We start from the raw sequence: 12,985 nt of genomic DNA on the forward strand, positions 1-12,985 counted from the left end.
GTCTGGGATTTTAGATGAAATAGTAATCATGACCACATTTCTAAACCAGTGTCGTGGTTACCAGTAAAAACAGGATTCATTCATACATATAAATTTGGGGAAATATAAAATCCATATATAAATTAAATGACAACTGTTCCCTACAGACAGTTTAGTATATGTATTCTCTAAATAAAAAGTGAATAATTAGAAGACAATAAAAATAACTCCATTTTCTGGAGGATTGTGGGAAGATGGCAGAGTAGGAACCTTCAGGAATCAGTGCTTCCATTAGAACATCTATTAAGCAGGAAGGTACTGTCTGAAGCAACTATTTCAAAACTCTAAAGTCCGGCAGAACAGCACCAAAGACCACGAGGAAAAGGCTGATAATTGCAGTAAGTACCAGTAAATGTGTTCTCTCTGTACAGCAGTTAATGTCGCCCATCCCCCACTCTCATAACAGGCAGTAGTGGCGTCTCACCACTGGTGTAGCTTGCTGGTGCCAGAAAAGTATATAAAAACCCAGTTTCCCAGCTTTGGGGGGTGGGGAGGGGGGTGGGGAGAGATTAGGGCACAGTTTAATCATGGATCACTGCACTTCATTAGCTACTTGGAAATGCTGGGGGCCTGGCTCTGAAGTCAGCCATTGTTCCAATGAACCCCAGACAGAGACAGAAGAGAAGAGTTAGACAGTGCACTTTCTCAGAGCTGCAGAGGCTTCCTAAAGGACTGCATTTGCTGAACAGGTGCAAAATCCAGAAAGTAAAACTTTGGAGAGCCATGGAAGAAGTTCCTGGCACACTTCCTCGTCTCTCTCTCATCTCTTCCCCAGGAATTCTCAGCGTTTTCCTTTGTGGGTCACTGACCTACTTCCAGCTGGGAAAGACTGACCTCAGACCTTGAAAACTCCTCTCTTGCTCATCCATCCTTCCAGAATTTGCCCTCGAGACCAAAGCAGCCTGAGACAAGAAAGGCAAAGAAATAAGCAATTGGCTCCAATGGTCTGGAGTAAAGGCTTATCTGATCTAAATCCTGCAGTGGAACACCAGAGAGAGAGTAGTTGGATTTCATGAAAAGTAGGTAAGGAATTCAAACTCCTGTAAACAGGAAAACTCCTAAGGCCACTAGCAAGCACAAGCCCAGGACAAGACACAAGCCCAGAAAAGACAAGGAGGACCCTGCACTTGGCATTAACCTTGGGCTGACCTTCCTGATAGGAACAATGGATTCTGAGAGAAAGCACCAGCCAAAGCAAAGCCAATCTGAAAAGACAGAACTTTTTTGCTTAGGTTTCTGTGGTTTTTATTAGATCCTGACACTCAAGAAAATCTATTCCACATCAGGAGCTGGATATGAATTCAAGACACAGACATCTCAGGGTAAAATTCCCAGAGTTAATATATTAAATACTAAAATGTTCAGTATGCAAAAAGCATTACAAAACAAAGAAACAGGAAACAATGGCCCAAAAGAAGAGGATAAAAATCTAGAAAACATCAATGAAGAAGAACTGACTGGACAAATAGGATAAAGACTTTTAAAAAATTATCTTAAACATGTTCAAGAAGATGAAGGAAAATACGAAAATCTAAAGGACATCAGGAAAACAATCAACATGTTCAAGTTTGTTCTTTGAAGAGATAAATTAAATTGACAAACCTTTACATAGACTAACAAAGAAAAAAATAGAGAGCACACAGATAATTAAAATAAAAAATGAACAGGGGGACATTATTACTGACCCTGAAATAAAAAGGACTATAAGAAACCACTAGGAACAATTTACTCCAACAAATTAGATAATCTAAATGAACAAATTTCTAGAAACAATTGTCTACACTGATTTATGAAGGAACAGAAGATCTCAACAATACAATAACTAGTAAAGAGATTGAATGATTTATCAAAAGCCTACAGACAAATAAAAACCCAGGACCAAACAGCTTTACAGGAAAATTTTACTAAACATTCTAAAAATAATCAACAATCCTGCTCAAACTCTTCCAAAAAATTGAAAAGGAGGGAACATAACCTAATCCTTTCTATGAAGCCAACATCACCCTCATACTGAAGCCCGATAAAGATAGCACAAGAAAAGAAAATGACAAATATCTCTTATAAATATAGGAGATGCAAAAATCCCCCCAAATTACTAGTAAACCAAATTCAGAGGCATATTAAGGGGATTCAATATAAGAAATCAATTAATGTTAACACATCACATTAACAGAATGAAGAAAAAACACATAATCATCTCTCTTGATGGAGACAAGGCATGTGACAAAATCCAACACATCTTTTTAATAAAAACATTTAGAATATTAAGAGTAGAAGGAAACCTCAACACGATAAAAGGCATTTATGAAAAACCCACCACTAACATGATACAAACATAAAAGACTGAAAGTCTTCCATTTAAGAATAGGAAAAAGGCAAGGATGCTGTTCTAGTTTGCTAGCTGCTGGAATGCAATATAACAGAAACAGAATGGCTTTTAAAAAGAGGAATTTAATAAGTTGCTAATTGACAGTTCTAAGGCTGAGAAAATGTCCCAATTGAAACAAATCTATAGATATGTCCAATCAAAGGAATCTAGGGGAAAAATACCTTGGTTCAAGAAGGCCAATGAGGTTCACCATGTTTCTCTCTCAGGTGAGAAGGAACATGGTGAACAAAGTCAGGGCTTCTATCTCAGCTGGAAGGACACATGGTGAACACAGCTTCATGGTATGCTAGCTTTCTCTCCTGGCTTCCTGTTTCATGAAGCTCCCCAGGAGGCGTTTTCCTTCTTCATCTCCAAAAGTTGCTGGCTCGTGGACTCTCTGCTTCATGGTGCTGCAGCATTCTCTGCTCTCTCTGAATCTCTTTCATTCTCCAAAATGTTTCCTCTTTTATAGGACTCTAGAAACTAATCAAGACCCACCCGAATGGGTGGAGACATGTTGTCACTTAATACAGCTTAACAATCACTCTTGATTGTGAGACATCTCCAGGGAGATGATCTAATACAGATTCAAAGATACAGTATTGAATAGGGATTATTCTGCCATTTTACGAAATGGGATTTTGATTAAAACATGGCTTTTCTAGGGGACATTCATCCTTTCAAACTAGCACAGATGCCCACTTTCACTACTGTTATTCAACATTACACTGGAATTTCTAGCCAGAGCAATAGACAAGAAAAAGAAATAACCACATCCAAATTAGAAAGGACAAAGTAAAACTTTTTCTATTTGCAGATGACCTGATCTTATATACAGAAAATCCTGAAAAATCTACAACTAAGCTCCTAGAGTCAATGAATGAATGAAGCAAAGTAGCAGGGTTCAAGATCAATGCCCCCAAATCAGTAGTGCTTCTAAATATTAGTAATGAACAACCTAAAGAAGAAATCAAGGACAAAAATCCATTTACAACAGCAACTAATAGGATATCGAGGACAAAAGGGAAACCCGGGATACTGTGTCAAACATTAGGGACACCCAACTCAATAGGGCAAGACCTGATCTTGAGGCTTGTTCTTATGTATGTGGTATACCTACCTACAGGTATGCCTAAGAGTCACCTTCAGAGAACCTCTTTTGTGCTCAGATGTGGTCTCTCTCTCTCTCTCTCTCTCTCTCTAAGACCAACTCTAAAGTGAATGATTGTCCTCCCCCCTATTGTGGGACATGACATCCAAGGATGAAAGTCTCCCTGAGGACATGGGAGACAACTCTTAGGGATGAGCCTGGCACTGGCACCATGGGATCAACAATGCCATCCTTACCAAAAGGGGGGAATAAGTGTAACAAATAAGGTATCAGCTGCTGAGAGAGTTCAAATAGAGTCAAGAGGCTACTCTGAAGGCCACTTTAACAAGCTTCAGTTAGACATTGCTACCTATCATAACTTGCCAAATCCCAACCAAAACCATTCCTGCCAATACTAAAGAATACTTAGGGCATTATATAGGATTCTACAAAGGTTCCATATACTGGGGTAACTTACCAGAAATCTACAATCTCCAGATGGGTCCCTGGACCAGATAAATCCTAAAATGTAGAGGGGCCAGCCTTTCTAGAACATCCATTAATTCCATCCCCTCCATCCCATATTATCGAAAGCCCCTTCCAACATGAAAAATGGGCATAGTTCACATACCCCTAAAGCGTGGGAGAAAGATCAAAGGTGATGGTGGAGTTATACAGAGAAAGTAGAATTTAACAAATGAATATGTCTGCTGAATCATTATACTGATATTTCTTTCAGTCTCCAGTACCTTACATGAGCTAGAAGTAAAAACCTAAGATTCTGGAATTGTAACTCATACAAAACTCTGAAACCTTCTCTACAACTAATTGTTACAATGTACTTTGAAATTTATTGTTTTTTATATATGTTATTTTTCATAAAAAAAAGAAAAAAGGGAAGGAGTATAACAGAGAAGATAGGATTTAACAAATGAGTATGACGGCTAAATCATTATATTGATATCTCTTTTGGTCTCCAGCGTCTTGGAGCAACTAGAAGAAAAAATGAAAAATCATGGAACTGTAACCCATACAGAACTTTAAAAAGAATATCAAGGGATATGTCTAACCAAGGATGTAATAAAGGATTTGTACACAGAAAACTACAAAACATTGCCTAAAGAACTCAAAAACGGTCTAAATGAATGGAAGGATATTCTGTGTTCATGAATTAGAAGGCTAAATATTATTAATATGTTAATCATAATAAAGTGATTTACAGATACAATGCAATCTTAATCAAAATTCTAACAACAGAAATGGAAAAGCCAATCATTAAATTTATATGGAAGAGTAACATACCCTGAGTAGCCAGAACCATCTTGAAAAAGAAGAACAAAGTTGGAGGACTCACACTTCCTGATTTAAAAACTTATTACAAAACCACAGTAATTAAAACAGCATGTACAGGCATAAAAACAGACAAATAGATCAGTGAAAGTAAATTGAGACCTTAGAAATCAAGCCTCACATTTATCACCAACTGATTTTTTTTTGACAAGAGAGCAAAGACTACTCATCTGGGGAAGAAAAACAGTGCTGGGAAAACTGGATCTCCATTTGCAAAAAAAAGACATACTCCCACCTCTTACCTTATGCAAAAATCAACTCAAAATGGATAAAAGATTTAAATACAAGAGGCAAAACTATAAAACTCTTAGAAGAAAACATAGGTAAGCATCTTCAGGACCTTGTGGCATCTTAGACATTAAAAGAAAAGCACAAGCAACAAAAGAAAAAATAGATAAATGGGACCTCACCAAAAGTAAAAGCTTTTGTGCTTCAAAAGACTATATCATGAAAATAAAACAATAATCTACACCTGGGAGAAAAGAGTTGGAAACTACATCTCTATAAGGGTTTAATATCCAGAATAAAGGGATCTTTCAACTTAACAACAAAAGACAAAAAAAAAAAAACCCTAATTAAAAAATGGGTAAAAGATTTGAATAGATACTTCTAGAAAAGGAGATACATAAATGGCCAAAGAACACATGAAAAGATGTTCAATCATTTGCCATCAGGGAAGGGCAAATCAAAACCACGAGATACCATTTCACTCCCACTAAAATAGCTACTATTTTTAAAAAAGTAAAGTTAGAAAAGTTAGAGAGGATGTAAAGACAAAAGAACACTCATTCATTGCTGGTGGCAATGTAAAATGGTGCAGCCACTGTGAAAAACAGTTTGGCAGTTCCGCAGAAAGTTAAGGATAGAATTACCATATGATCTGGCCATCCCACTTCTAGGTATAATCCCCAAAGAACTGAAAGCAGGGACTCGGCAAATATTTGCACACCAATGTTCATAGCTAGTTATTTACAATTGCCAAAAGACGGGAGCAACCTTAGTGTCCTCCAATTGATGAACGGATAAACAAAATACAGTATATACTACACAATGGAATATTATTAGCCCTAAAAAGAATGGAATTCTGATTCATGCAACATGAAGACACCATTTTCAGAGGAATAACACAGCCAGAAAAAGACTAATATTATATGCTCTCAGTGAAAGAATAAGCAAACTCATAGAATCAGAATTTACAAAATAAGTTATCAGGGAATGGTGTAAGGGGTTGGGAACAGGAAGTTAAAGCTTAAAATAAAATGTAGAGCGTTTCTCTTTGTGTTGATGGAAACATTTTGTTAATAGATTGTGGTAATGTAGCACAATGCTGTGAACATAACAGTATTGAATTATATATTTGAATGTGGTTAAAAGAGGAAATTTTAAGTTTTATATATGTTACTAGAATTAAATTTTTTTTAAAAACCCATGGAACTGCACAACACAAATATGAACCCTAACTTAAACCTTGGATTATGGATAATATTGCATTTATAAATAATGCTATCATTAATTCTAACAAATGTATGACACCAATGCAAGACATTAATAACAGGGTAGTATATAAGAATACTGTATTTTCGCCATGATAGTTCTGTAATCCTACAACTTTGCTAATAAAAATATAGATAAATAAACTTTTTTTCCATAGATTCCTCAAAATAAATTAACATGAAAGAATTAAATCATTGCTAATTTATTTGTCAGGGGAAATGACATTTTATTGCTGCACCTAAATGATCTGAAGGCATTTCACAGTATTATGTCTTTTTGTTAACACTTAGACAGAGGCATATTTATTACTTGTCATATTAAGGCCCTGCCAAGAGAGTTTTTAAACATTTATTAAGAAACACCTTCCACATTCAAAATGAGATTAAATTCAGTATCTTCAAAGACTCTGAAATAGTATATTATATATTTATTGACTCCTAGAACATATTCCAGCCAGATAATGATCCTTTGTCACAATATGAACAATCTAGTTATGTAGTTCTCCTCACACAGACTGACTGTAACACTCAGAATGTAAAAAAAAGCAAAACTATTCAACTAAGTGGAGGTGAAAGGATTAGTGCTGTTTAGATTTGTTTCATTCCGTAAAATTTTAGTCCCCTGAAATTTAACTTTTTGAATTAATACACAGCAGAGTATTAAAAAGCAGTAGACTTATAATTAATACCTTTACTAATAGCTATTCCCCAGGCCCTCTTAAATATATGCAACAGAGTTATACAGGATGGAAAATAACCAATTAGATTTTCCTGGACCAATTTAGCTTGTCCGGAGATCAAATATTTTGATAATAAATATATTCACTCAAGTTTGGAGAGAAAAATTAGCCCTTCAATTAGCAGATAAAGTTAGTTCAGAAATTAGCCATCTGGTTTATCTTTGATATATTCTGAGACTGCATGTCATCAGAAATAAAAAATATACTAGGCATAAATTAATCATCTCAGATAATGAACTTTACTTCAGCTACCTTCTCAAAACAAAACAGAATCTATTTCCCTAAAAATACTTGAATTTGATTCTAAGTGAACAATACCAGTTTGTTCTCACTGATATCCAGTTTCCATGATGTCACAGCACAAGAACAAAATTGGGCTCCTTATTCAGGTATTAGATCTGGGAATAGAGAAACCATACTATCTATTACCCAGGTGTTTGTATTTCAGTCACCAAGGCTGAGACAACACTGCACAAACTGTTGTAATTGATTGACTTGGATGGTTCAAGTACTGCCCTTGAACCCTTGCATTTTAATTTCTTAGGCTGCTAGTTTGGCTTAACAATAGGAATTTATTCACTCAATCTTGAGGCTGAGAAAACATGCAAATTAAGGAGTCATCAAGGCAATGCTTTCTCCCCAAGACTGTGACTGTTGGTAATTCTTGATTCCTCTGTCACATGGCAAGGCACAAAACAGCATGTCCCAGTCCTTCCCTTGCTTTCCAGTTTTCTTAATTTTAGGTTCTTGCTTCCGGGCTTTCTCTCTCTCTGTCTGAATTTCATTATCTTATATAAAGGACTCCAGTAAAAGGGTTAAGATTTCTGATTGAGTCATGGGATTTGCACCTATGAAACTTATTTCTGCAAAGGACAGGCTAAGCGTACTTAAAATTAGGCCTAAGAGTCATCCTCAGAGAACCTCTTTTGTTCAGATGTAGCCTCTCTCTCTCTCAGCCAACACAACAAGCGAACTCACTACCCTTCCCACCTCTATGTGGGACATGACTCCCAGGGATGTAAACCTCCCTGGCAATGTGGGACTGAAATCCTAGAATGAGCTGGGACTCAAGGGATTGAGAACATCTTCTCAATCAAAAGGGTGAAGAGAGAAATGAGACAAAATAAAGTATCAGTGGGTGAGAGATTTCAAAGAGTCAAGAGGTTATTCTTGGAGGTTATTCTTATGCATTATATAGATATCCCGTTTTTAGTTTATGGTGTATTAGAGTAGAGGGAAGTACCTCAAACTATAAAGCTTTGTTCTAGTAGTTATGTTTCTTGAAGGCGATTGTATAATGATATAACTTTAGCAATGTGATTGTGTGATTGTAAAAACCTTGGATCTGATGCTCCTTTATATCTTTATATACACGGTATGGACGGATAAGTAAAAAATATGGATACAAAATAAACAAATAATAGGGGGAACAAAGGTTAAAGTAAATTGAGTAGATTGAAATACTAGGGGTCAATGAGAGGGAGGGGTAAGGTATATAGCATGTATGAGTTTTTCTTTTTTCTTTCTTTTGCTGGAGAGATGCAAATGTTCAAAACAATGATCATGGTGATAAATACACAACTATGCAATGATATTGTGAGCCACTGATTGTAACCATGTCAAGAATGTTTGTATGTCTGCTGTTTACAATAAAAATATTAAAAAAAAAAAAAGAAGTTTTCTGATTGAGGTGGGTCATACCTTAACTGAAGCAGCCTAATCATAAAGCCCTACTTATAATGGGCCCACACCCACAGAAATGGATTAAATATAAGAACACGTTTTTCTGGGGTACATGTAACTTCAAACCACCAGATCATATTAATAACTTTTCTGGGATATACATATATAATATTGAAAAGTATATAGAACATTTTTGCAAATCAGAGATTATTAATGAATTTTATGAAGGTGATTCCAGTAAAGTAGTGAGAAAAGACAAATCTATAGTAGGCTGAAGAGCAAAAGGGAGGGAAGGATGTAAAAAGGCAAATTATAGACAACTATTTCAAAATCCTGTTCATGAAAAAGAGAACAACAAAGTAATGAGCACAGAATCAAAGGAGAGCTTTCAATGCTTTTATTTTTGAATATTGACATGAAAGGGACCTGAGCATCATCCTAAATTTAGCGAAATACAGTCACTGGGGGTTGGTTAAAGAGGCAAGAAATAAATAACTAGTGGAGCAAGGTCCCTGCGAAACTGGAGGATAAGAAGACCTACAACACAGATGGTGTTTTAGTTTCGTAACTGCCAATGCAAATGCATGCAATGGTATGATTAGGCTTAAATAATAGGAATTTATTGGCTCACAGCTTCGAAGCCAGAAGCCCAAAACCAAGGCATCATCAAGGCTGTGCTTTCTCCTAGAAGACTGTGGCTGCCAGTGATCTTTGGTCCTTGGCTTTTCTATCACATAGCAACATATGATACCGTCTCCTAGTTTCTCTCTTCTCTTCCAGGTTCTGTTGAGTGCCAACTCCTGGCTGCTCCCTGGGTCTTTGCATTCTTTAACTTTTCTTATAATGGACTCCAGTAATCCAGATTAAAACCCAACCTGATTCACCTGGGCTCACTTTAAGTAACATCTTGAACAGATCTTATTTACAAAGGATCCACACCCACAGGAAAGAATTAAGTTTAAATACATGTTTTTCTGGGGTCCTTAGCTACAAACCACCAGATTGCAACTTTGAACAAGAGAAAGAACAATCCTTCCCTGGAGATGGAAGTGAAGGTGGCTGAAGTGATAATGATAAATTTAGATGCAGGTAAGAACTCTAGTCTCTGTATTACAAAATTATTCAGGTAATGCAGCAATTGCTGGGTTCCTTTGGTTAATGGTGACTGCAAATGTGACTCAACCATTCCAAAGGTCTGATTAATACTCATTCATAGTAAATGTTCTAAAGCCAAAGATACAGATCCATTACACAGTAAAGGGAAGGTAACTTCAGTCTACTCCTTAGCAAGTGATTGCCATTAATCACAAAGAAGAATGGAGGGAGAAAATATGAGCTAGTGTGTTTTGGGGGAACAGGGAACTCTTAGGTCCCTCTAGTTTTTCCACCTATGAACATCCATACTGGAGGGTATTGGAGAGTTTCCCTCCTGTCTGCATTACCTATTACAAGCTTGTTCCCTAAGAAAGAGTTATAGGAATCACACTGAGCCACAGTTTAAACCTTTTAGGTGAGGTTATTATGCCTTAAAGATAAGAATCCAGATTTCCCTCTACTGCTCTTCCAGTTTCTGATTTTTGAAGTGGTAAGCATGACTAAAGAGAATCAGGTCTTCCAAGCAGAGAGGCCATGATCATTTTGTGTGATTAAAATAAATCAGAAACTTGGCCAGCCCCTTGTCTTCCATGCTCCAATTTCCCTATCTATGACTGAACAGGTAGGTGAGACTGACCCTTACTGTAGTAGGAAGCCTAGTTAAGCCTTCAAACCCAAGCCTAATGATTCAGTAGAGCTCTCTGAAAAAGCCAGGCATTGTGGGTTATCAAGCATTTGTCCAACTATTAAACAGCACTTCGTTTTCCTTTGGACTGCCATAACTTTATATATGTGATTCTTCAGTGTAAAATCTCAGAAGGTAGGACAAGCAAATAGAGAACTGAAACACCAAAATTCTACCTTGAAACTCCTTATCTGTAAGTAAAGCTTTGTGCTAAGCACTGGGACTACAGCAATCTTAATTCTCATGATGCTTTTTCTTACAGGGGAGACAGGCAATAAATAAAATAATTAAGTAAAATGTACAAAATATCAAGGGATGATATTGAGAAACTAAGGTGCAGTAGGGGATAAGGATGCAGTTTAGGATAAGATGGCCAAAGAAGTCCCCAGTGACAAGATGACCTTTAACCAAAGACCTGAAGAGCTGGATGTGGTCAATGTCCAAACCTGAACTATAATCCAAATCTTGGATTTCCATTGCCTATGCTCTTTTCAATCCTCTTTGGTTTGTAAAAGTGGAAGATGTTGACATTAGGAAGGTAGCAGTAGTCCATGTTCTGAGCACTTCAGGCGCATTAGGAATGTAGTTCAGAAAATCCTGAACTATCCCATGCCCAAACTGTCCTCAACCATATATTTAAATACTCCAAAAATATGTCAGTGGTAATTTTCATTGACAGGACTAGTAGTACCACTCCAAATGCTAAAATGTTAAAGGTGTAATTAGAGAGTGTTTGATCCTCTTATTGTTATTTTAAAGAAAAATGTCCAGGTTGGTTCAACATGAAAAGCCATTTCATTCCACTCTGAATGACTTGGGAGTCACAAGACAGAAAATAAGATGCCATAAGAAGAGCATATCAAAAGAAAAAAAAAGTTCAAATATCTGATCCTACTTATGTCACCATCTTCATCTAAGGCATGATTTACCTTCCCCAGTGAAGTGTTTTTACAGCTCAATTATCAACTTGCAACCTGCCAATCAAAGATAAAAAGTGATTCAGAAAGGTGGGAGAAAGACACAGACTCAACCTATCAATTGGTCCAAATGATTATTAAATAACTTGATGCAACCATCTCTACAGCTAATAAATCTCTGCTAAATGAATGACCTTTCTATGAATGATCCTTTTTAACACCCAATTTGCCAGTCCTTAGTATCATTGTCTGTTTTTAGACTCATACATTCATTCATTTAAATAAAGACTGAACACATGCAATAAGCCAAGTACTTTGAGTGGTTACTGACTTGAAAATGGTATGTGTGTATATACTTGTATGAGTATGAATATTTACATATGCATATATACATAAACACACACCTATGCACACCAATTATATACACTGACCCACTGTGACACCCATTCCAGAATATTTTTAAGCATGTTAACTTGAATTAAATTCAAGTGTAAATGTAAATACATTTGGGTGTATCAGTGACTATGTATGTGAGAAATAGAGAGACAGAGAGGATGCAAGAGAATGGGATAAAAGGCAAGTAAAGTTACATTAGACAAGGACAGAAGAAACCATAAAAGACTCATGAGAAATTAAAATTTTTTTAAAGATGAATGAAATGATCCTTTAGTGACTTCTCTTTCCTGTACCCATAACCTATGTTTCTTAAAATTTATATGGAGCCAAGATCTACCTTTAGAGCTATTTGAGAAAGTATCTATGCATAAGTTTTTGGCTGATAAGCAATTATATTTTACTTTGCAAAATAAAATTACACATAAAACAATCCCACACAAAAAAACAAGATTTGATATTCCTGCTTCATAAAAGAGGCCAAAGTGAGATTTAATCAAGATAATACCTTAAATTTCTGTTTAGCCATCCATTAATTTTAAATTTGATTTGATTTCACTTATTCAAAATAGCAGAAGAAAATAGTATTATTTGTACTTCTTGGTCAAACACTATAAAAATAAGAGAACTGTTTTCAGAAATGATGAGGTTCCTGCAGATAACATTTACCCACAGAATTTGAGGCTTTTGTGTGACATAAAGTGCAGAGTACTTTGAGGATAGTTACAGATGCAATGGCACAGAAAAGGCTTTTAACTTTGGCTCATTTCCTCTGACCACCATGCCTCCATTCTAAATTATAACCTCTGAAAGCTATGGATCCTTTAAAACTAGCTTTTCATCTAGCCTTCCTTGTATCATCACAAAATAAGAACACTTTGTTACTTGAAAATAAAAACACAAATTATTAGACTCAATAACTGCTCTCATTATTGCAAACCAATAAACAAGGCTCAACAAAAACCGTTTTATACTATTAATGATTGCTTCTTGAGCTGCTAAGAAATAAATCCAAAATAAAACCCCCAAAAGATCTGCCTTAACAACATAGATGGTTTCTTGTTTAGAAACTATCTTTAATATCAGAGTACATACCCCAGTGCTATTAATTTCTTCCATAATAGGAATGGAA

The 12,985-nt window shown here is 36.0% G+C and overlaps 1 protein-coding gene across 22 annotated transcripts in view; it reads right to left on the minus strand.

The window, feature by feature from the left end:
- IMMP2L (inner mitochondrial membrane peptidase subunit 2) overlaps positions 1 to 12,985 on the minus strand; it is a 980,891-nt gene that overhangs the window by 812,933 nt on the left and 154,973 nt on the right. Inside the window, exon 4 of one of the 22 annotated variants that reach the window (XM_077169123.1) lies at positions 417 to 11,517. The exons of the other annotated variants lie outside the window; for them this stretch is intronic. Within the exon in view, the coding sequence (XP_077025238.1) occupies positions 11,499 to 11,517 (19 nt within the window). The 3' untranslated portion in view covers positions 417 to 11,498. Of the gene's footprint in view, positions 1 to 416; positions 11,518 to 12,985 lie in introns of those variants that run through there. 22 annotated transcript variants of the gene reach the window in all.

Source organism: Tamandua tetradactyla, chromosome 1 (genome assembly GCF_023851605.1).
Source record: "Tamandua tetradactyla isolate mTamTet1 chromosome 1, mTamTet1.pri, whole genome shotgun sequence".
Classification (NCBI taxonomy): domain Eukaryota; kingdom Metazoa; phylum Chordata; class Mammalia; order Pilosa; family Myrmecophagidae; genus Tamandua; species Tamandua tetradactyla.